The 23,781-nt window shown below is 47.8% G+C and overlaps 2 protein-coding genes across 4 annotated transcripts; one reads left to right on the plus strand and one right to left on the minus strand.

Annotated features, from left to right (window-relative positions):
• Positions 1-723: 723 nt before the first annotated feature.
• Positions 724-11,991, minus strand: PEX5 (peroxisomal biogenesis factor 5). Of its 3 annotated transcripts, XM_063394155.1 has the most exons (16): positions 11,864-11,991; positions 11,359-11,561; positions 10,879-10,914; positions 10,554-10,686; positions 9,721-9,855; positions 8,592-8,697; positions 7,321-7,411; positions 6,842-6,958; positions 6,384-6,476; positions 6,088-6,207; positions 5,377-5,520; positions 3,235-3,305; positions 2,855-3,070; positions 2,554-2,719; positions 2,210-2,367; positions 724-1,844 (listed from the first exon to the last, which is right to left on the minus strand). In XM_063394155.1, the coding sequence occupies exons 2-16, from the start codon at positions 11,506-11,508 to the stop codon at positions 1,643-1,645; spliced, it is 1,938 nt and encodes a 645-aa protein (XP_063250225.1). In that variant the 5' UTR covers positions 11,509-11,561; positions 11,864-11,991; the 3' UTR covers positions 724-1,642. The 3 variants fall into 3 exon arrangements, with proteins under 3 accessions (XP_063250225.1, XP_063250227.1, XP_063250228.1); XM_063394157.1 differs by lacking the exons at positions 6,384-6,476; positions 11,864-11,991 and having other exon boundaries at positions 11,359-11,804; XM_063394158.1 differs by lacking the exons at positions 6,842-6,958; positions 11,864-11,991 and having other exon boundaries at positions 11,359-11,803.
• A 3,910-nt stretch (positions 11,992-15,901) lies between these two features.
• Positions 15,902-23,737, plus strand: LOC134548919 (solute carrier family 25 member 33-like). The gene is made up of 7 exons (XM_063394164.1): positions 15,902-16,028; positions 20,153-20,329; positions 20,838-20,915; positions 21,222-21,322; positions 21,915-21,981; positions 22,179-22,462; positions 22,564-23,737. The coding sequence occupies exons 1-7, from the start codon at positions 15,988-15,990 to the stop codon at positions 22,761-22,763; spliced, it is 948 nt and encodes a 315-aa protein (XP_063250234.1). The 5' UTR covers positions 15,902-15,987; the 3' UTR covers positions 22,764-23,737.
• Positions 23,738-23,781: the final 44 nt, after the last annotated feature.

The following is a 23,781-nucleotide window of genomic DNA, read 5'->3' on the forward strand; positions in this document are numbered from 1 at the left end:
CAAAGGAAATCAGTGGTGAGAGCAACAGCAGAGAACTGGGGAAGGGAGAACAACTAGACAGCAAACGTGAGGCACAGCATAGGCACTAATGTTTTCTTTCACTAAACAAAGAATCTGACAGAGGACTGAGATAAGTAAAAGCCAAAATACATCTCTCAACAGCAGTGTGGGTGAGCAGGACACAGAGGTAGCATTTCCCTTCCTTTCAGACAGCAAAACAGCAAGTTGTTTTGCATGCACTACAGCAGTCTCAGAACAGTGCATGTAGGTCTCAGTGCCACAGGGCTGGATGGGAGATACAGGGGAAAAAAAAGCTCAGAAAATATACAGCAAATACTATTCTCTGCAAACTTTCTGCTCCAACAGCAAGAGAAAAACAAGCCTGTGAGGTTGAGGTATGAAAAACAGGTGACAGGAAGGGGCAGCGGTTCCAGCTTAAGCCCCCAGCCTTGACTACTGCAGCAGATTCCTTAAACAGGTGATAAAATGTAACACAGCTTTCCTCACTGCAGAGCCAGAAGATGAAAAAAAGTGCGTCATTGACCTCTAAACCTGAGCAAGAAAAAAAGAGAGCTTTTGGCATAGAGAGGCTCTTCTGCTGCCTCACTGAACTGAAGCCTGGGGCTACAGCAAAATGAGGTCCTTTAAGCTTCATCTGCATTCAAGCTATCAATACAGGAAAACCAGGGTCAAAAGGGGAGACAAAGAGAGTCTAATCTATCCTTTGAAAAGCAGTGGGCTTATACCTTTATTATACAAAATACTTTACAATTAAAAAACATTTTCCCCAGTAGAATCATATACAGATATTTATAATTAACAAGATTCAGTTACACACAAGATGAGGACTTTTGCACAAAGGAAAACAATGACAGATGAGCAAGAGAAAATTAAGACTTGACCCCTTTCCCCACCATATTTTGGGAGAGGTTACATTTTAGACTTTTATTCCTATCACCTTCTCTCAAGCCTGAACTCTGGGATCTCCCCTTACCCTGGCGGGGTAAGAGCCTCCACCCTTGTGCTCCGCATCAGTACATGACTCCTGTCTTAAAAGGTTCATGAAGAGACACTGAGAAAGCAGCATCTGGCAGTACCATGAAGTTACCCGTGGCCAGAAAAGGGGATTACTGCCCCAGTTTTCCCTAGGAACCCACATATACACACATGCAAGCACATATATGGGGAAGCATGCTCAAACCCCACAATATTTCACCCTTTTGGGTGAAACAGCAATCCCACCCCTCCAAAGCAGCCCAAACTCGAGACACACCCTTGCAGGCAGTCTGCAGAATGGCTCTCATAGCCAAGGTCTCATAGCCAAGCTGGGCACTACTGCAAATGCAGTCTGGCAAGAGGGCAGGGTGCTGCTGTCTTCCCCACTTTGATCATCTGTGAACCAGCAGTGTCAGTCGTCATGGAGGTGATAACGTGAACCATTCAGAAATGCTCAGGCCACAACAGACAGGTTGGGGAAGTTGCACACTTCACCAGGGGGGTACTTAAAAATAAACAGTTGCCAATGATCTGCCCTTCCAGGGCAAAGATGTGTGTGAACCCATGTGAACATTTTCTGCCTAAGCAAGGTCATTCATTGCTGGGTTAGGCATCCGCTGCACTCGCAGGGAAGCCTGTCCCAGAGTCACTGCTGGAGGCCAAACGCCTGCAGCAGTGTGGGCAGGTCACGGGCATCAGCTGCCCCATACAGGTCACTCTGCCCCAGCATGGAGAGGGCCATGCGTAGGGTGCTCCAGATGTTGTCAGACATTGCTCCTTGCTGCCCCCGCGGACCTCGGCTCTTCTGCTGCATGTGCAAAGCCTCCAGGAAGTGTTCCACAGCCTCACTGTCAACAGCAGAATACACACACTTAGTGGAAAAGATGGTACATCTCACACTCCCTTCCCCATTTGCTTCTAAAGTATTTCCCCTTCAAAACAGTTTCCTCCTCTTCACCAGATCCTACCCCGCTCCAGAACCAGAGGTCCCCCTTTTCCCGCTAGAAGAATCAGGAGTCCAGATGGCCTCTACTCCACCTGTAACTGTATGAGTTTTGGACCTCTGGGCAGAGTCCACACACTCGCTCTGCTCTCCTGTGCCAAGGGAAGGCTGCAGGCAGTGGGGCCCTGCCCTCGTAACCTCTGGCAGTCTGTCTCCCACAAACACGCACAAACTCATGGGTCACAGCAGAGCTGCCCATCCCGTGCTCACCGGTGGGCTCCTAAGTTGATGCAGCTGATGCCCAGGTTGTAGCGAGAGCGGATATATCCCGGCTGGAGCTCCAGCGCCCGGCGATACGCGGCCACAGCTTCTTCACTCCGATTCCCGTTGGCCAGGGTGGCACCCAGCTTGTTCCACAGAAGGTGGTCCTGGACGAAGGGGCACAGAGAAAAGGCTGTGATAAACTGGATCTCTTTAGGCTCCAAGCCCAGCCCTCTTTCCCCATATGCCTATCTTATTCCTCCACTCCAAACATGCACCTCTTATACATGCAGCACCTCCACCCAAACCTTCACCCATGAACCTCCAGCAGCGCCAGTCTGCCCCTTCCTTACATTGGGGCGCACACTGAGTGCGGCACTGAAGCAATCCACAGCCTTCTCGTACTCGCCACTGAGGTTGAAAAGGACACCCAGGCCACACTGGACGTCAGGATCCACAGCTGAGGGGTTGCTGCGCACAGCTGCTAAGAACAGCTCTTTCACCTCCATGAACAGCGAGCTGGAAAAGCACAGAACAGGATATCGGTGTACTGTGGAGAGAGTCAGCCCCAGGCTGCTCGCGCTGCTGCCTGGACCAGTCTGAGCCTCCAAAAAGCCTTTCGGCCGAAGGCTGGAATCAGTAACCATAACTCACTCAGAGAGCAGGGAGCTCAGGACACGATTGGAAGGCCCCAGGTTTGTCCCCGAGACACTCTCCTCTGGCTCCTTGTTCAGCAGGTGGGCATAGTCCGGTTTATGGCGCAGCCAGTCCCGCAGGGTCTCACACGCCTGCTTCTGCAGGGACTCATTGGTGAAGCTGACTGCTAAAGCCATAAGGGCTGTGAGGTTCCCAGGCTGCAGCTCCAGGCACCTGCAGGGCAAAGAAAGAGAACGCAGCATTAAATCAGTGTAGGAGACACCCAGACACAGGAGGTAACAGGATCAATACAGAGCATCCTGTGGCAGCCATGTGGTCCCTGTGGCACTACACACCCCACACAGAGCCATGCTCAGCAGCTCTGCTGCAACACTCACTGTCTGAGGGCGCTGATCGCCAAAAGCTCCTGCTCATTCTCTGCTTGGGTGGTTCCCAGATATTGCCAGGCCTGGGGAAGACACAGATGTACAAACTCAGACTTACAGAGGAAAAGACTGGCCAATAAGTCACAAACACAGAGATTAATTCCAGTATGTTAACCTGCACAGTTTTAGAGTGCGATCAAATAGACCAAAGTATACACATTAGCCACAGGTGTAAGTTCCTCTCAAAAGACAGACAGATGTCATGGCATATAGGTCCTCAAAGACTATAAAACTGGCATTGTTATAGTGAACAGAAGTGAATGTCTACTTGGAAATCTATCATAAAGCAACTGTTGGTAGTTCTACAATTTTAAATCACAGAATCTCCACTTTAAACTTCTGTGGTCAAACTGCAGAAGAAGGAGGAAAATGCAGATCTCCTATCTCCCAAGAACAAAACAGCATAGCAGCAGCGTTAATAATAAGGAGATCCCCGAGGCAGGCAGCTGTATGTACTTGTGCAGTGGTCCACTAGCAAGTAGTAACCTTGGAGAGCTGACTTTCAGACCTGAAAGTAGAAGCACTGTTAATTTTACTGAATTTCCCATCATCATGATACCAGTACATGAAAATGACTTCCACCTCCAAGCAGCTGATATAAGGAATATTTAACTAGGCACTAAATCCAAATTATCTGTTCACTTTATGTTGATAGCCACACCCCTGGCTCCAAAACAGGCTAGACAGTTGATGGGATTGTCAGCATGATGTACCTGCTTTTTGAATGTAAGTCACAAAATGAGGTATCCATTGCCCCAAGGAAGGAAATCGTTTCATTAGCGAAGACACGGAAACTCTGCAGAAGGCAATCTGCTCCCTTGAATCTCTCATGCCTCACCCTACATAGCTAGCTACAATTCAAGCAGAGCTGACCACTGATAACTGCAGTGTTCTGCCAGCAGAAGAGCTGATGAGATTCAAGGTAAAGTTCTGACTTGGACCAAAGCAAACATGACATTTCCTTCAGAGCAATTGTTCATGTCTATTTGATCACTGTACCATTTGTGAAGCCTTGACTTCTGTACTTTTTGCAGTCACAATAGAAGAATTCAGAATGTTTCCAATACAGCTAGCCAGAATTGGCTCAAGATTTCTTCCCCTAAGGTTTCAACTACCTCTCCATCACGCTCAGCCTGCAGCCCACACTGCCTATGAGAAAAAAGCAACAGTTCTAGAAAGGCATTAAAACCTTTTGACCACTTTAAAGCTGAAGCAGATCTTCAAATCTTCTGCTTACTTTTCACCTAATACCAGTACCCTAGAAAGTTAGATGGCTATTCCCAGAAGCCAAGAGCCTCTGTTCCAAAATGTCACTGTCATTTAAGTCTCAGGGTAATCAAATTATGTATGTCCAGTCATATATAATTAGCAGGACTTGAACAAGACATGCTGAAAATTCAGCAGCCCTGGATCCTTGAGGCAACACTCCAGAAAAACACCACATGAGTGTATTTGTATTCTTCCAGAGAATATCCATGTCCTCTACTGCTGGAAAAAGGCACACAGGCTATTCCATTTCTCAATTCATCCAGCAGAAGCTGAAGTGATTTATGGAAAAAAGTATTCACTGAACAAGGAGCTGGAACTCTTTGGAATGTAAAAATCCTTCTTTGGCCCACAACTTCACTTAGAACTGTGAAAGCACACAACCCTTCTGGGTCACATCTTTTCCTAGCATCTAGATAAAAGATTTAGTCAGAACCCCAGTCAAATGAGTTTCTCAGAATTAGATTTTAATACAGATAGAGAAAGCAGTGACCCACCATAAGCTCCTCCAAACTTACAATGCCAGTAAAGACTTTCACAGAAACAACTTGAGAGATGAGAACTCCTTGCCTTGGCTCCATGCACAGTCTCAAGTGCTCCAAAGACTTTACACAGCTCTGGGCCCGACAACTTGGTGCTTCCTGTAACTGACCTTAAGTCAGAAACCTCCTCCCTCAGAGGCTCCCTGAGGATTCACACACATCAGCTACAAACTCAGAGCTGCAAAAAAATGAGGCATTTTCATACACCCTGCACAGGTCCTACCACTGAAGGGAGTTTTCTACAGCTGCCCTGACAGCTCAGCCCGTTGTCTCTGCTGCCACTCACCTCCATGTGATCTGGCTTCTGCTGCACCGCAGCCTCAAAGAGCAGCACAGCGTTGGGGAGGTCACCTTCCTGCAAGCGCCTCCGCCCCTCTTCAAATGCATCCGGGTGATCCCTCATGGGATTGTCCTCCTCAAACTGGTAACCCTGGCAGGACAGACAGACACACAGGGGCTAAAGCTAGGAGACAGGTTTAGGGAGAAGAGCACTCTCTACAGCGCACTCTAGTCTTGCTACATCAGGAACACTCAAGCTGCAGACCAGACAGCACCTCATTCTCATTGCTAATTTGTAACAGATCAGAGAACAAGGGTGGTTCTTCCTGCCTGCTCTGTGCTGGAAAAATCCCCCAAACCAGGCCTGGAACACGTTGCTGGAGAGACAAAATATTTAGCATGGATCTTATTAGCTTGGAGGGAAATGGAAGAGAGGGCCAGGGGACAAAACACTGGAATTGTATTCACTGTATTCACCCTGTATTCACTGGTATTTGGTGCTGGACAAGAACCAGATGGGATTTGCAGACAAGCCCAAGTGAAAACAGTATTTAACCCCTAGCTGACCTGGGAAAAAGGTGTAAGTAACAGCAAAGCATCAGTGTGAGAAGGAATCCCAACAGCATTTAGAGTCTGTGGAGCTCAGAGCGAGGCAGACACGCTGCCAGTCTCCCCAAGGCAGCCCACCACAGGGCTGAGAGACCCTGTTCTCCCCTACCTTGTCGTATGATGAGGAGTTGAGGTCTTCATATTCAGAGAGCCAAGGGTGAGCCTCTGCGTCTCTCTTGGCCATCTCCTCACATTCCGCCTGGAGTTTGTCCCAGAACTCCACATCTGACTGAAGGGAGAACAAAGTGTGATTGGAGTACCTCAGCCATAAACTCAGGTCTATCGACATGCCAGAGAACTCCCTCCTGAATGTTTCCAGCCCTCCTCAGAGCATGCAAAGGACAGAGGTAACCCTACCATGGGCTCTCAGTTGGCACCCCAACCCTCCTTCTCAGCCAGCTTTACCTCCACAGCAGCCTTTGCCTGCTCAAATTCCGTATCAAGAGTTGACATGTTCCCAGATCGCGCAAATTGATCCACCCAGGCATCGGATGCCCCCTGGGAGTTTGGAAACAGAAACACACCTTTCTTTTTAGAATTTGGCAACCTCAGGGCACATCCCAAAACAGCAGGAGGGCCTGTAATGACCCTTCCTCCCCATCAGTAAGAACTGATGGCCTATGAAGTGGAAACGAATTCATCTGAATCTCCTCTTCCTCACAGATGCTGTGGGAGATGAGAAAACTCAAACTGTCCAAGTACATTCCCAACTTCTGGCTAGACTCTGCTAAGAGCCCAACAGCCCCGCCCTTGCCTCCCTCAGCACTGCTGAGAGCTGGACTTGCCATTTTCCTTTGCTCCCAGACTGTGCACTGTGGCAAAATGCTTTCTTCCTTCAGAGCATACAGGCCTGGGGCTCCTACCTGCTGCTGTATAAACTCAGCTGCCCATTGCTCTGCCTGATCTTGGTCTCTGTGGGTCACCTGATTAGCTTCGATCGATACCCTCCCATCTCCGATCTGGCGGACAAACTTTAGGAACTGCGGCAGAGAAATGAAACAAGGGTGGAGCTGGGCAGATGCTGTGCCCACAAGCCCTCAGCCCATGCCCCCCTCCTTCACTAAGAGGGCTTCTCTCTGCAGAGCCAGCACAAAAGGCCCAGAAAGGCAGGAAGGACCAGACTTCACAAGAGTGGAGATGGATAATATCTAAAGTGGATTTTAGGGTTCAACTCCCAGGAATCAGGGAAGAAAAGGAAACATGGGTCAACAGAAGGCTTTATTCCTTTACTATCTTCACACTTCTCAATTTTCCACACCCTTTCTTCACAGTAATGTAATTACTACCAATTATGTAATTACTAATTCACAGTAATAATCTCAGCTCCAGTCAGATTTCTCACCTCAGTATTCTTGAGTTTTGGATCATCCACTTTGGAGAGGAAATCAGTAACAGTCTTCTTAAGATCATCCTCAGGTTGGTATTCCTCATACCTGTGTTCCAAGGCAGTAAAAGGGAAATAGGTAGTCTGATACCAGGCAACAGCCAACTCCTTCGCTAACAGGAGTCTACACAATGGGGCAGACAACAGTATTGAGGAATACAATCCCTCCTCAAAGATTCTGGGCTTCTCCTGAGAGATTCAGTTCCATTACCCATCTGTAAAAATTCAAAATTACTACTGTGTTAGCTGTGCAAGTGACTAACACTAACAGCAGCAGAATGAAACAATTACAGAGTCAGCACAGTTCTGCAGAGCAGTCTGGATTCCTTGCCAAGCTCACATGCCATCAAACATTGCAAGTTTTAGCACTACCAGAAACAAGGTCATATATCCAGGAACAAAGGAAGTAGGTCATGCCCACTGGAGAGGAAAGCAGTGCCTTGGAAAAGCATCAGCTCTGCAGAGGATTGAGGACTTACAGCAAAGACACAACTCAATATGTCTTGTCTGGCTTACAGCAGGATAGGACTACTTCCAGGTGTTACCACTATATTCAGTCTTGGGGATGTCTTTGGAACTGGTGGCAACAACTCAGGAATGTCCATTATTTGCAGAAAGACATCAGAGAAGGTAAGAACCAGGTGGAACGAGAACCCAAATATACAAAATTTTTGTAAGGAAAGATCTTAGAAGCCCAAATTGCCTGTGTGTGTTTTGCTTCTTTAACTGAAAAACTTGATTGTACTCAACAGGTACCTACAGTGAGATGATCTGTCTTTAATCTACCACAAAAAACCACATTAAAATAATATAGAAAGCTGAACCTAGAAATATGTCAAGGAAAGGCTGAAAGTGGTTTGTCAGATAGGAAGAATCACATGAAAGTTTACAACTAGTAGAGTCTAGCAAAAAGCATCTGTTGCAGAAAAATGTTCCTGAACTCAGTCCTGAAGTTACTGTAAGGAGCTTTGCATCAGGCATGAGATTAACTTAGCCTACATGATCAACGTATCTTCCTGGAACTAGAGAACAGAAAAGCTACACTCTCTTAAAAACTTCAGTTTGCAAGCATTGTTTCCTCCTTTCTCTGAAACCAAAGGCTTGAGAACACCAGTCTAAGTTAAATGACTCAAAAGCATTCGGGCCATACCAAATTCCTATCACCTTTCCAAACTTCACCCACCCAGGTGCCTAGTAGCAAAGAGCTAGCCTTGAGAAGTCAGACTCACCATTTATCTGCCAAGGACTGATCTTCTGATTCCCCAAGCCACAGTTTCTCCTCTGACTGCTCTAGGTATTCTTCTGCCCACTTGGCAGGAGACACAGACAGCGGATCTGCAAAGGAAGAACAGGGCAAAAAGTAAGACAGGCAGACCACCACACCTTTGTTTATGCTTGCTTCTTCTGCCTTTGTTTATTCTGATCTAAAAATCAAGCCTTTGGTTCAGACAGTGAATTAATATAGATATCATTGTGGCGATGATAAACTCATGATTTTCTACTTTAATATCACAACTTATTCATCTGCTCCCCACAGGATACTATGTAGGTCAAGAAAATTAGCAATGCATTACAAGTCTCTCTCAAAAGCAAAGCCTACAAGCACTAGGTTTTCATCAGACCTTTCTCAAAGATCTTTGTAACTTCTAATTTATATTCCCAGAAATGGAAAGAGTGAAGGTCAAAGAGTGGGACTACCCAGCTTTCTACAGTGGCCACTCCTGGAGAAGAAAACAACATCTACTTGATTCTTTTCCTTATTTTTCAGATTAGGGCATGGACAGTAACAGAACAATATTCCAGACCCAGTTCTATACACAACACAGGATGGCTTTGCAATTAAGAATTAACCTTTGGGCCGGAAACACTCACTGCACATTTCCAGGCTGTGACATCCCTCTGCCTTCATACAACTGACACAAAAAATTTGGCCAAAGCACACTAAAGAGTATTTACCTTTGTAAATTTGTAAAGGCAAATTTAGCTTTGCAAGAGGGAATTAGAAAACATGTAAGCAAGAAGCAGTACAAGGCCATCTCCAACTTGCATGAGTTGAATCATAGATTTTATAAAAGCAGTTTATATGACATGCTTCTCCTAAATTCCCTAAGTAACCTAAGCTAAAAACAAAAGACTCTTACACCTAAATGAAAGCTTCCACACCACATTGTTCATAATTTGACTTAAGCACCACCACAAAGCAGCTTTCCTACCCTCCAACCCATTAAAGCTGCTACAGGAAACACTGACTGCTGGGCTCAAAGCACCACTCCAATTTCACATTCAGTAGCTCATCACTATACACAAGCATGTGACTGGACATCACCTTGACAGTAATTCCAAAAAAAGGCACTTCACCTGTCACTTCAGCAATGAACTCCTGTGACCAGTCAGCCTCATTGTAATCTGAAGAGACATCACCAGCATTATCTGCTGCAGCCAAGAATTCCTGGGTCCAGTTTTCAGACAGTGCCAGGGCTGCCACACCTGGAGCTACATGAGGAAAAGGAAAAAAAAAAAAAAAAAAGTGAGGAGTGGAGCACTCAAAGGCATCATTTTTGTGTTCCAGGCTAGCCCTAATCATCTCTGATCTTTCTCTTTGTTAGAATAAAATCACAGAAATATTTCACTTGGAAGGAGTCTCTGGAGGTTGCTAGTGTTTTCACAGCAAATTAACATTAGAGATGAAGTTATTCAGGGCATTCATCAGGTAACTTCTGACTTTCCCCATGGCTGGCAATTCCCCAGCCTCCCTAGATACCTGTTCCAGTCCTGAACTACCTCCTCCAAAGGAAGAATGGAAGAATGTTTCCACACACCTAGTCAGTTCCCCCTTCCACAAATTGTGTCCATTACTCCTTGTCCTTCTGACTATTTCTTTGAAGATCCTGACAATGGCTGCTGAAGACAGCAACAAAACACATCACCCCCTGCCCCTCAGACTCCTCTTCCCCAGGTTAAAACATCCAGTTCCCTCAGCCTTTCCTTTTACAACATTGATTCCTGTACCTGAATATTTTACCGATCTCTGATGAACTTGTTGCAGATCAGTGCACTGGGAAGCTCAAATCCAGAAACAATACTCCAGATACAATCTCAGAAGGGCTCAATAGATAGGAACCACCCAGCTGGGGGCTTAACCATAGCATCAAGATCTTTTCCAGCTCTCCACCTACTTCAGCTCCCCTCACCTCGCTGAGGGGCCTGTCGGAAGCTTGACTGTTCAATCTCTTGCATCTCAGCCAACAGGTCATCCATCTTAAAGGTCTGGGGTGCACGGGACAGCAAAGGGGCATTCTGAGCTTGCAGAAACTCTCCAACCAGCTGCCAAAGACAGAGATGGATTACAAACATTGCACAGAAGAAGAACAGGCAGAGCCATGGAGTGTGAAAGAAGGGCTTGTCAGAAGAAAATATTAGCATCAGGTAAAGGGTAAAATAATGAATAGTGTTGATGAGAAAAGCTTTAAGAAGACTAATCAAAAGCCATAAGGAGAGGAATCAATCTGTTCTTACCTCATCTTCGGTAGCTACTCCCAGTGGTTTGGATACCTGCAGGGAAGAGCGGGCAATTGTGTCAACAGTTTTGTTCCCATGCCCCTCTTTACACACACACACACACAGAGTGACCCAATTAGATTGTATCTTCCTCTTCCTTGAGCTTAGGCTGTCAACATTTTCTTGCCCTAGCTGCCTGCTAAAGGAGCAGAAACACTTGGAGGGATCCTGCCCAACCCGCTCCCACTACTGTCTGGCTTAGGGCCCGGGACAGCAAGGCACACAGCGCACCACAGCCACCAACATCCCCCGAGTGCCCACAAACATGCCCCCACCCCACAGCCCTGCTTCGGGTGACCCCTGGGCCTTTTTCCGCAAGAAAACACAACGCGACACCAGCTGCACCGAGAGCCCCCCGCCCCGCTCACGCCCAGCCGAGCGGACCGAGCCAGCGGCCGGCCGGAGCCGAGCCAGCCCGGCAAGCAGAGCAATACTCACGGCTGCAGCTTCGGGCGCCCCGGGGGGCCAGGCCAGCGGGCCCTGCAGCCCTTCCTGCCGCAGGGCCTTGTCCTGGGTGAAGTGCCCCGCCAGCTTCATCAGGGGGTTGGAGCCCCCGCACTCCGGCTCCACCAGCTCCCTCATGGCCATGGCGCCGGCACGGAGGGAGAGAGGGTCGGCGCCGAAGGCCGCCGCGCCTGCACCTGGCGCCGGGACAGCACAGACAGCGGGTGAGCGCCGGGCGGAGCGACCGCCTGACCCCGACCCGGCTGCCGCCCGCCAGCGCCGCCTCCCCCGCGGGCCCGGCCCGGGAGAGGACGGACGGACACCCGCCCACCCGCCGGGACAGCAAGGCCGCGGCCCCCGGCCCGAGTCCCGCGCCCTCGTCCGCCCGCCTGTCTGTCTGTCCGTCCGTCCGTCTGTCTGTCCATCCCCCGGCCCCGCCGCCCGGCGCTGCCCGGCCCGCGCCCGCAGGGGCCGCGGGGCTCCCCCGCCCGCTCCGTACCTGGGGCCGCCGGGCGCGCTGGGCTGGCGCGGCGGGGCGGGGCCAGCCTTAAAGGGACAGGAGCCGGAGCGCCTGAAAGGGGCCGAGCGCCAGCGCCGCCCGCGTCCCCGCCCGCGTCCCCGCCCTTGTCACCGCCCGGGTCACCGCCCTTGTCACCGCCCTTGTCACCGCCCGGGTCACCGCCCGCCGCCGGAACCCGCCCCTGCCGGGGATGCACGGCCGGCGGCCTCCCGCGCACTGCTCCCGCAGCTGCGGAGCCGGCTCCCAGGGAGCGTGCCCCTCTGCTGGCCGTGAAACGGCGTATAGATGTATATGGTGTGTACTATACACATCCCCTTGTATTTGCAAATACATATAAATATATATATAGTCAACAAGATGTATATGGTTTATATATATATGTGTGTGTAGGTATATACAAGATATATACGTGTAGGCACCATACATATCTCGTTGTACGTGTGAATATACATAAATATATATATTTTTATATATATTCCATGAGATGTATGTGGTACATATGCATATACATGCGTAGATGAGCATATACTGTATCAGTACGCTTTTGTCCAGCTAATGGACTGATATTTTACTGTTTGCACTGGGTTCACTAAAATATTGCAGCTGGCAGACACAGGTTGAGAGTGCACACATTTCACTGAAAAGTATGTGATACCTTCAGATAAGCCACAGAAATGTCAACTCCTTCCCAGCCTTGATCCTTTTGCATTCATGGTTCCAAAGGACAAACCACCTGGAAAATCAGAGGTCATTTGTGTGTAGCTGCTAAAAGAATGGGAAAAGCACCAAGAGGGGGTTGCATGATGTGTGCTGCCTCCCGTGACATAAGGGTGCTAGAAATAAATTGTTTTCAGAATCAAATCCCGTCTTCTTTTCAAGGGAATGTGCTCCTCTGCAGAGTCCTCTTCAGATTTGTCAGGTTTACTTCATCTGTCCAAAATGTGACATTTGGTGTGGCTTTAGACACAATTTGTTGACAGTAGGTCTTCCTGCCTGCTCTCCTTTGAAATGCAGCTGTGAAATGCATGTAGCATCTACAGCCAGTTCTGTGCTAACAAATAGTATGTATGGCTCAACAGGAGCAAGCCTTTAAAGTTATTAGAATTGGGGTTGGAAATACAACATCCACGTGAAACATGCTTGGGGACCTTTACTTTGGGCTCTGTTTCCCTTGGTCCCATGGATGGCACTCCAATTGGTGGCTGCCGTGCATGAGGTGTGCCCTGTGTGCAGCTTAGCACCACCAAAAAGGAATCTCATTTGCACACCGAGGCTGTCCTGCAGGACAAACCCCAGCCCAGGGATTACTGGAAGACTCATTTTGAAAGCACACTTCTGACATCCTGGAAGGCTGAAATAAGGCTCACCTGCTATTACCAAATGCCAGTCCTGTGTACGCTCAGTGTGATCAAGGGTTAGCAAGAGCACTTGAAGAGAGACAGGTGGAGAATGCTGAGAGGCAGAATCCCAAATTGCTTTCAAGATGAAGGGATGGGCAACGCTACTCTGAAATAAAGCAAATAAACAGCATAAAGACATGGAGAAGGGGAGTGTAGGCACTGAGATAAGGCATGAGCAGAAATCCAAAAGCCATCACAGACTGAGCAGGGAGGAAGACATGAAGCAGTTTTGATTTGTAAATATTTGCAACAAGGTTTTAGGGTATGCCCATGATACCAGCTTGTCCTTCTGGTTCAGGACAGGGACAGGGAAACACTGCTCTATTAAAAAAAATCCCAAAAAACAGAGCCTTCCTTCTGAAGGGCTGGATGGCCCTTTTTCCCTTCCAGTCCCAAAAGACTGATGAAACTGGAAGGACCAGAAGTGGCAGTGGTGGCAGAGCATCCAGGACAACCACAGCTACAGCTGTTGGTGGATAAGTATCCTGCTGAAGCCACAACTATTTCTGCTTGCAGGAAGAGAGAAAAGGGTCTGATCTAAAGTCAATAGGAAAAGAAGCACAATCAATGCACCACTGCAAGTGAAGTGTAAATAATTTGGCAGCAATAACTAAAATATCAAACTCTTGGAGAGATGAGAGGAGCAAATAGTACAGCTCCTGAAAAGGCTATTCCAGGCTTGGCATCCTTCAGCTGTTCTGAATACCAGTATTCTGCTGAAGGTCCTAGGTCTGATGGAAACCAAAATAGAGGCCTCTGCCTAACTCTTCCCCATCCTAACTTTGTGAAATTCCTTGTTTCTTTCCAGGAGCAAAACTTAGCATATGCTTTTAATTAATGGTGTTCTACACTTTCAGGCTATTTCTCCCATTAATCAAGATCATTTGTATATGGATTTTCTCTACCAATCATTTGCAACCCCTCTCAGGTTAATGTTGTCTGCAAATTTTAATAGACACCATTTTCTAGTCTGTTGTATAAATTAGTGAAAAAAACACCACTGAAAACAGTTCTCTGCAGGACTCCTTGATACTTCTTTCCAGATAGACAGCATAGCATCAAAAACTTAGAATTTGCCAGTCAGCATCAGACTCTCCCAACAGTGATTTCAGTAGACCCAGTTTCCCATGTTTCCTAATGTGCTTGTTAGACTGTCAGACAACACAGACTAAAAATCCTACTGAAATCAAAAATTTAACATCTGTTGTTACTTCCTTGACCACAAGGACAAGTCTGCCACGAGAGATTGGTTTAACTTGACCTCTTCTTTTTGCAAATGGAGAATGTGAGTTGTCTCCATGACATTTATTTGTTCCTGTATCACAGGGGAAGGCAGTAAAATGATGTAGGCTGGCCAGTAGTCAATCAGATTTTATTTTTTTAAATGACCAATATAATTTGTCTTTTTCCAGTCTTCTGAACCTCTCCATTGTCTAGGTATCTCAAAGATGATGGCCAGTAGGCCGTTCTCCAGTTCTCCAGACATAACAGGATGAAGCTCATCAGCCCTAATTTGTTTGAAAACCTTGACTTTGCCTAAGTGCTTAGAAATCTAGAATGACTTTTTCCCCACTTGCAACTGGTGCTATTTAAGATATTCACCTAGCCACCATCACAGTGAAGACAAGTGAAAAATGCTTAGAGCTTCTAGGTATCTTTGACCAGGTTCCAATTTCACTGATCAGAAAGCCAGTCTTTTTACTGGTCTTCCCCTTATTGCCCAGGTAGTGGCAGGCTCTATTGATGAGCTGATAGCTCTGTTCTTTTCCACCGCAGATAAGATGCTCGTTTCCTTTTCAAAGTATCTTTGTACTTAATTGGACTCAGTTGTCTTGTCTCCCTTAATTCCTTCTCCTCTAGACTAAAGGCTGCAATTTTTTTCAATCCTTCTGCTTGAGTGGCCAAGGCAGTTATTCCTCTCTGTGGTTTCACTTCCCACATTTGTCTTGGTTGTAGCAGCGTGGTGTCCAAACTGGACACTCAGTCCTGTGTCATTCAGTGCTGTAAGGAAGTCACAGCAGCACAGAGCTGTTCTGACAACTTGTTTCATCTGACCTACAGGCTATCCTCCTAAACACATAAACTGACCTAATGTGTGCCTTTTTGGCAACAGCATCATGTTGATGTACATTCCCCTTTTTTTAAGGGAGATGATATTCAATGAACTCTGATGCGCTTTGAAACTATGCATTTGAAAAAGCAAAAGAGTTTTTGCCCCTGAATATTCCCTGATCCTCCGAACTTCAAAGTCATGGGTCTAATTTATTCAGAGGAGTTATTTTATGGAGAGCATTGGCCCGTTTTCATATGAACCCAAACATCCAAAGAAGCATCTGTGGTCCCATGAGGGAGGATGAGCGTCAGGAACCACTTGGCTCTGCTCTTGGACCCATCTCTTTCCCGTGGTCAAAAAAAATCAGTCTGCCTCGGCTCGCCAACTTGCAAAACAAAGAGTTTAAGTTTGGGGGTCAGTTTGGAGGCTTGGGGGAGGTTACTCGATTGTTTTCAATGGAAGAGCCTTGAGTGGCCCAAGGAGACGTGTGAGCTATCCACGTCCCGTACATCTGCACGGAGGAGCCCTCGCTCCCCTGGCAGCGCCCGCCCGCCCCTTCCGCTGCCGCTCCCCGGGCGGGCGGGAGCCGCTGCGCCGGGGCCGGCGGCGGGGCCGGCAGCGGCGGCGGGGCCGGCAGCGGCGGCGGGGCCATGTCGCAGCCCAGCACGCTGCTCCACCTGCTCGCCGGAGGGTGAGTGCCCCGGGGGGCGGGCGGGGGCAGGAGGGCGCCCTGGGGCCGGGGAGCCGGGGCAGAGCAGCCCCGCCGTGCCCGCCCGCAGGGTCGCGGCTGTGCCGGGTCCCGATCGGGCTCGGCCCGCGGAGCAGCCCCGCAGCGCCGGGGGAATGTCTGGCGCCGCGGTTCGGGAAGACGGAGAGCCTCCGTGTGGGACGTGGGGATGCATCCAGCCGGAGCTTGCCGGGCGTGCGGGGCGAGGGAAGCGGGGCGCTGAACCAGAGGCGCCACGGGGCCTCCTGGGGGGGCGAATGCTGGGGCATCCACGCGTTCGGGAGGGCGGCCAGCTCTCTCTATCAGCGCATGGCCGGGATTCCTGTGTGACTTTTCTGGCTTTAAATAGTGCGGCTGATTCTGGTGAGTCAGGTATTTGGATCTCAGCGGTGCCTCTCTGCATTAGAAGCGTGCCCTTGAGCAAGGAATTTGTCCCATAGCTTTTCCCCCTTCCTCTCTTTAAAGTCTCAAAACAATGAGCTTCAAGTTTATGGTGCCCTACAGCAGAAGATAATGCGGTCCTCTGGACTTTGCTAGTAACTGCAGAAGTCCTCTGCTTAGGCAGCCGCCTAATCCCTTTCCAAATCCCACCAACCTGCTGGAGCCCGTGTGACAGTGAAGTCTGTGATACAGCATGTACAATAAGGCACATAATTGCTTTTAATTAGTAGGTTTCTAATTTTCTGCAGCTAATGCAGTTCTTGTGCTATGTCAATCTTTACATATGTGTACTTGTCCTCTCTTTTTCCATTGTTATTTTGTATACGTTATTCTCTTTTATTCAATATCCTTTGAACTATATAATCATTGCATCTTAGGCTTGCTTAATACATTTTTCTTTCTTAGCTTTCTTCTTAAGCTTTTCTTTGTCTTTTTCCACCATGGTTCCTGAAAACCTGAGATTTTGGCTAGTGGCAACAATGTCACTAGTGGGAACTTTGTCAGTCTGTATCTCATCCTCATTCATTAAGCAATACTCGTGAATTAGAGCTAATTAAAACCCCAGGGTGAATAAGAGATGGATGAGAAGTTCAGTTTATTGCTGCACTGTATTTAATATTACTGGTTTATATAATGAAACAAAACAGGGTCTCATTCATGAAGGAACAGTTCTCCACTTTATCTTCTAGTTTAAGAACTGGGGACAAAGAAACTTCTGAGAGTTTTGTTCAGAACTAATGCAAGAACATAGTTCTTCCCACAGTGTGCAGTTAAACTGTGGGACTCGTGGCCACAGGGAAAGTAGAGGGTAAAGACTTCTTATATGTCCAGGAAGCATTTTAAAAAGATGAATGAAAATTAATGTGTTGAAGGCTACTAAAAGCAGGGCAACCTTTCTGGCTGAGAAAATCCTTGAACTGAAAAATGGGAAGCTGGGAGAGTGTTCTGGAGGTATTTCTCCTACTCTTGTGTAGGTGACCTTTATTTGTCTGTGTCCTAGGCAGAAACCTGGTTTAACTGCAGGTTTGTCTGATCCAGCATTGCTATTCTTAAATGAAGATCTTCAACTCATCCTAATTTTTGGCTAGCCTAAAATAAGAGCTAACATGAGTTACCAGTAAACCTTGTCACCACTGTGCATGTGCTCATACACTTTTTAGATAATTTAAGAAACGTTAACAATGTCTTTTGCATTTCTCAACTAATCCTCTTTATCTGTCACCTCAAACTTGTTGGTTTTCCCATTAAAATGTGAAAGCAAGATCTAGAGGCTAAGTACTATTTTCTAAGGTAAAATTACCCGCCTTCTTCAATTAGCACTTTTTACCACGGCTTTGCTCTGAGAGTACATGTTGTACTCATTTTCAAATGCTGCTCTTCATCCTTTCTAGAGTAATGACACATTATTTTCCATTTCTCCTGAAACAGAAGAATTTTGCAGACCTATGTCTTTCACAGAATGTAAGCAGCTGTATCATCATGTAATGCACAGTAATACATCACAGTTGAGATTTCTTCTAGTTTTGAACAACTGGTACCCCTCATTTCCTTAGCTGTAATTAATGGGTGTTCTTTTTTCCTCTTTTGTCTTGCCATTGAGGCATAGTGGCTCATAGTGGCCCTTCACCTCACACTCTCTTTCTGCTGATTAAATGGCCACTATGCTAAGGAGTAACAATTTCTTCAATTGTTATTATTGCTTTTATAATACTTTTTTGTTATTTGTATGTATCAGTAGCTTCAGGAACTTGACTTCAGGAAACTTCCATATATACTGGAAGCATGTGATCAAACGCAGATTCTGACCATTGCAGGTGGGCACTTCTTGAAGAAATTAGATATTAAAAGAACATTACATAAACTTTTGCTTCCTTATGCACTGCTAGAGAGAAGAATTACTAGTATACCAAGCAACTGCTTCTCTCAATGTTTCCTGATTGTATTGTTTGCTTAGCTGTGAGATAAGGAATTGCAACTGCCCTGTTCAGACCTTTTAGACCTTGATCTGTCACTATTGTACTCAATCTTCTCCTGAAATGGAGACTGTACTTCTGGTCAAAGAAACAGCAGCATGTGAGTGAGTCTGGAGCCTGCACAAGACAAGTTAATAGAATCTATGGCAAAGAACAGGACTGTTGGACCCCTAAGTGAACATGGTCTGTATGGGAAGAATCAATGTGGCCTTTGCGAAAGGAGACCCTGCCTCATGCAACTCTGGATTGCTACGTAGGCTGTGTATTGGTGTCTGTGCTTGATCAGCTTGTTCACCCAGAGAACCTGAGCCAGAGGTTCACTGCTTTGCTACGTGTTGTCTTCTGAGCTGGGGCTAAATTTGGGAGTCACATTGCCAGACTCCCACCACTCATCATACACCTCCTGAGGGAAATTGCTGCTGATGGACTGCTCTGCAAGTCCTCACCACATCTGCCAGATGTGTACATCTGCCAAGGGCTTGACAAAGCAACATGAGTGTTATGGAATAGCTTAGCTAATTGCTGGCATCATTAGCTGCATAATCTCCTAGCTGCCATATCTTCAACTCTTGGATGTCAGTGCAGTAGGCATCCAGGCATCTCTCTTTTTTTTTTTAACGCCTATTCCTGTTGGCAATGATAATGAAGCCCTAGGAGCAAAGGCTATGAGAATACCATGTATGTTCACTGAGCTGCATAGGCTTTTTCCAAATAATTCTTCAGAACTCTCGCTATTTGCTGTCCTGCACTGTCATGTGTAATTCTGATGATAAACCTGACTCTTCCCTGATATCTTGTAGTTCTTTGGTTGGCTTTTCTTTCTTTGGAGCAGAGTGAGCTTTTCATTAAGCCTCCGTCTCCTGTGAGACAAAGCAACTTTGGCTCTAGCAGATGTGATCCGTTTGTCAAAGCCTCTTGCATGGCTTACATGCACATTCACCTCAAAAAGGTCTTTCCTGTACTGAGTATCCTCTAGAAGAGCAGAGTTATCAGTCCAAGGATTTAGAGGGGCAGAAGCTGAGAACCTCACTTCTGACTTGTCCCTGGGTGGTGGAAAGGGGAAAAGGGGATATGTGTCCTTTCAGCATTCCTGCAGTGTGACGAGACCCATTGATGGAGATGGTTCCTGAGTTCCAAAAATAGGTTCTGCCTGCTGAAGGTTAGGGTCCTCTTTCACTAAGCAAGCCAAGCTTGGAGAGAGCCTGGCTGTTGGCAGAAAATACAGATCTTGCTTACAGGGCCTTGCAAATGTGGGTCTGATGTAATTATGGATGAAAGACACGGGCAGGCTGAGAGGTGGGAGAGTTCTGCACTGCCCCTCTGTGGGCCGGTGCGGCTGTGGCCAGGTGTGGGCCACAGCGCCTGCTGACCTCAGCAGAAGGCTTTGCAGTGAGGGTGGGCAGCAGAAATGTTTGCTCTGGGGGACTGCTGAGTCCCCATGGACTTGGGACTCTTTGTCTCAAATACTGGGTAAGGTTTCAGAGTGAGGCTGCCAGATGATGTCCCAAGCTGAGCTGTTACGTTAATCAGTGTCAGAGCAGGAGGTCATGTGTGACACAGGCTGGGGTACCTAACCTCCTCTCCCAGAGGGGAGAAGCTGGGGATAAGCAGGCTCAGAATTAATTGCCCTGCTATGGCACAGAGGTCATTCTTAAATGTGCTGCTGTGCCCTAGATGTGGTGGCACAGCTGGAGCCATCCTGACCTGTCCCCTGGAAGTGGTGAAGACACGTCTGCAGTCATCCCAGCTGGCACTGCGGCCTCTGTGCCTTCCAGAGATACAGCTGCCAGGGATGAGTGTGAGGCTGATGAATCCCACCCCACCATCTCCTGGAGTGCTCAAGTTGCTGAGGTGAGTCAGACAGTGCCTGTTAGCACCAGGGAGGTGATGGTTTGGCCATCAGGTGGAGGGTGTGAGGGGAGGGAGAGAGAGAGTTGAGCTGAGACTCTGGAAGCCACAAGTGCAATAGAAGGTTTGATCAGAGCACAGGTACCTCTGCTTCTCACCACTGATCTGTGCTCTGCAAGGCAGCTTAGGGGACTGTGAGAAAATTCTCAGCTAGTGATTTGATCAGACCCAGAGGGATGGCATTATCAAGACTAGGATACAATGACTAGTGAAAAGGGTAGTTGGAACTAAATGATCCTTAAGGTCATTTCCAACCCAAGTGGTTCCATGATTCTATGACTGAAGGAGAGAGAAGTGATTGAAGAGAAAATGAGAGCAGGGCAGAAGAAGGATAACATGGGAGGTGAGGAGAGGGTGCTACAAGAAATACTGAAGAACAAAGAAGGAGGAGGAACAGGAGAGCCTCCAGCTTAGTTATTCTGCTGATTTCTCTGTTCATTTCCTTCTGTAGGGCCATGCTTGAGAAGGAAGGCAAACGGTCCCTGTTCCGAGGTCTGGGTCCAAACCTCGTTGGCGTTGCTCCTTCCCGGTGCGTACTGCTCCTTGACAGTGCCTCATGTGTACATTTTCAGGAACTTGTGTCATAACTGTTGCTTCACTTTCTGAAATCAACCTGGGCCTTGTGCTCACGTGCCACAGGACCCTTCACACAGACATCTTCTGGAGCTTCTGATCATAGTGTTAAGATGATTGCTGTGGGCCGGGTGTAAATGATATCTGACATCACGTTAGACAAAACAGTGCTGGGAGTAAGAAAAGCTGGAGTGAGACTGCACAGTAGTGTCTCTGCTCTCATAGGGGAGCTGTAACCTCTTCTGTATTTTTTTCCAACCAGGGCTATATATTTTGCTGCCTATTCTGCTACTAAGGAGAGGCTTAATACTGTCCTGGTACCAGAGTCCAAGAAAGTACACATTTTAGCAGCAGCCTGTGCAGGTGAGCCTTTTCTGTCTCAAATCAAAGCAAAGAGATCCTTCTGTCTGGAAATGCCTATGTGTTTATTTCCTTCTCCATTGTTGCTCTGAAGTTTTCTCCCTCCACATGTGGAGAAGTGAGTTCCTTTAGTAACTAAAATGTTTTCTCACTTGTCATTCTTAGGCTTATCTCTTGAAGTGTGGTCTTTACCCTTTCAGCTGCTATCATGAGCTCTATTCTGCTGTGAGAGGGAGAAGGCAGTTTGTAATTTAGACCACTCACAAAACCATTTCTCTTGTTATATCCCAGTTCTCTAACAAAATCCTCCACTCTTGCAAAATTAGCATGCTGTTTCCTGCCTCTTTGTAACACCCGGCCCTCTAGTAGGGTTTTGTTGGAGGCAGAGGAGCTAATTAACACTAGACAAAGGCTGGAATAGGGGAAGAGGAGAATCAAACAGTCTGCCCTAAATATCTCTTCTCAAGGTCATTCTCAAATTGCAAATGCCTGCAGCTTGCCAGGCAGAGCTCAGAGAGCTGACAGATCAGCACCTCTTCACAAACTGTTGGCGTGATCCTGGCACTCACAGCTGTCTTCCTCTTCTGTTCCCCAGGCGTTAGCTCAGCCACACTCACCAACCCCATCTGGTTAGTGAAAACCAGGATGCAGCTGGAAGCCAGGTAAGGCAGGCCAGCAGTGCAGAGCCACTCCATGTCACATCAGGATTGGTTTGGGGGATGGCGGGCACAGAGAGGTCTGTGATTTCTCATCAGAGCACGGCAAGGCAGAGGCTGGGCAAGAGGCTTATGGCTGTGTTCACAACAGCACTGTAGGTCGGGGTGCAGTATGCTGTCCTAACCCTCTGCCTGCTCTCCAGGGTGAAGGGGGAGATGGCCAGCAATGCTCTCCAGTGTGCCATGCACGTGTACCGCACCGAAGGCCTGCGGGGATTTTACCGAGGGATCACTGCCTCCTATGCCGGAGTGTCAGAGACCATCATACACTTTGTCATCTACGAGGCACTGAAAAAGGAGCTGAGAAACAGCCAGCATTCCCATTCCCCATCTCTCACACTTCCACCAAACAACAACAATTTCTTTGGACTAATGGGCGCTGCTGCTGTCTCCAAAACATGTGCTACGTGCATTGCATATCCACACGGTGAGTGGGTGCACTCTCCTTGCTTCTGTTCCCCTTGAGGGGAGATGGCATTCCTGCAGGATCCATCTGCTGATATGTGGCTTCCCTTCTTGTCTCTCCAGAGGTCATCCGGACGCGGTTGCGAGAGGAAGGGTCGCGGTACCGTTCCTTCACCCAGACCCTGCAGCTGGTGCTCCGCGAAGAGGGACCCTCGGCTTTGTACCGGGGGCTGCTGGCGCACCTGATCCGCCAGATCCCGAACGCAGCCATCATGATGGCTACCTATGAACTCATCGTACACTTGGCCTCTCCCACCTCGTGAGCTGTAGCACTTGGTACAGGGACATGGTGGCCCCGAGACCTGGTCTTTTGCAGTGCTCTGAGAGGTGGTGCTTCTTGTCACAGGTCAGGTCTAGGTCGGGCATTCTCAGGACACAAGGACTGTTTTGTGCCAGGATTTTTGCTCCAATGTGCACAATGTAGGGTTTTTTTTGCCTTCTGAACACTTGAATTATTCCAGTGCTTCAAGATGTCAGGGCACTGGTTTGACAGTGCCTGTTGTAAACTCCCTTGATGAAAGGTGTGGAACTTTGTGGGAAGGAGACAAAGCAGAAAAGTGTAAGAGTGTCTCAGCCCCAACATGTTCACTTCTTTTGGACCCAGTAACAATCATACGTGGGCACAGTTGGGTATGAAGACAGGCTAGAGCTGAAACATGAGAGAACTGCAGCAAGCAGAGATCTTGTGCTGCAACCTTTGCCCTCAGAGGGGCTCTTCCACTCTCACCTACTGTACTGCCTTCTTGCCCCTAAGGAGGATTTCTCAACCTTGGCTGCCAGCAAGTAGCAGAATTTTCCTTTGGGTCCCTCACATGTTGCAGCCATCGCCCCAAGATGTGTCAGGCAGCTGACAGCCCCTTTTTGTCATGCAGGGTCTGAAAAAACAGACCAAGTAGATCCAGGGAAGAAGCACAACCTTCTCCAAAGCACTGTGCTAACAACTCCTGTGACTGCTGGGCTCAGAGCCATGCTGTGCTAGTAGCAGTTGTGTTTCCATCCCGCTCAGCAGAAAGAGGAAGATGCCTCCTTCCCCCAGAAGTGCCAGGGCTGTTCTACAAGCTGGAACCTCTGGTATAAAAAGTACTCCATCATACTGATAAAGAAAGCAGATCATGTGAAAATATGGATGAAGCTAAGGAGATTTGGGCTGTTTCTGTTGATACACTAAGTGTATGGAAAGAGGCTTATCTATTTTCTTTTCCCGTGTTCAAAAATTCAGTTTGCTGCATGTGCTCCATTTGCCTGTGACAGGCTTCCGTGCCTTCTGTTTCTCTGGGGGTC

This window comes from Prinia subflava, chromosome 3 (assembly GCF_021018805.1).
Source record: "Prinia subflava isolate CZ2003 ecotype Zambia chromosome 3, Cam_Psub_1.2, whole genome shotgun sequence".
Lineage (NCBI taxonomy): Eukaryota > Metazoa > Chordata > Aves > Passeriformes > Cisticolidae > Prinia > Prinia subflava.

Bases quoted from the DNA above. Each gene is read 5' to 3' on its own strand.
- PEX5 (XM_063394155.1), bottom strand. From the start codon at position 11,508: ATGGCCATGAGGGAGCTGGTGGAGCCGGAGTGCGGGGGCTCCAACCCC. The intron at 6,477-6,841 runs GTAGGAGCCCCA...CCAAACTCCCAG, and splicing joins CTGAGTTTATACAGCAGCAG to GGGGCATCCGATGCCTGGGT. The intron at 1,845-2,209 runs GTGAGCACGGGA...TGCTGTTGACAG, and splicing joins ATCAACTTAGGAGCCCACCG to TGAGGCTGTGGAACACTTCC.
- LOC134548919 (XM_063394164.1), top strand. From the start codon at position 15,988: ATGTCGCAGCCCAGCACGCTGCTCCACCTGCTCGCCGGAGG. The intron at 20,330-20,837 runs GTGAGTCAGACA...TTCCTTCTGTAG, and splicing joins GGAGTGCTCAAGTTGCTGAG to GGCCATGCTTGAGAAGGAAG. The intron at 21,323-21,914 runs GTGAGCCTTTTC...TCTGTTCCCCAG, and splicing joins TTTAGCAGCAGCCTGTGCAG to GCGTTAGCTCAGCCACACTC.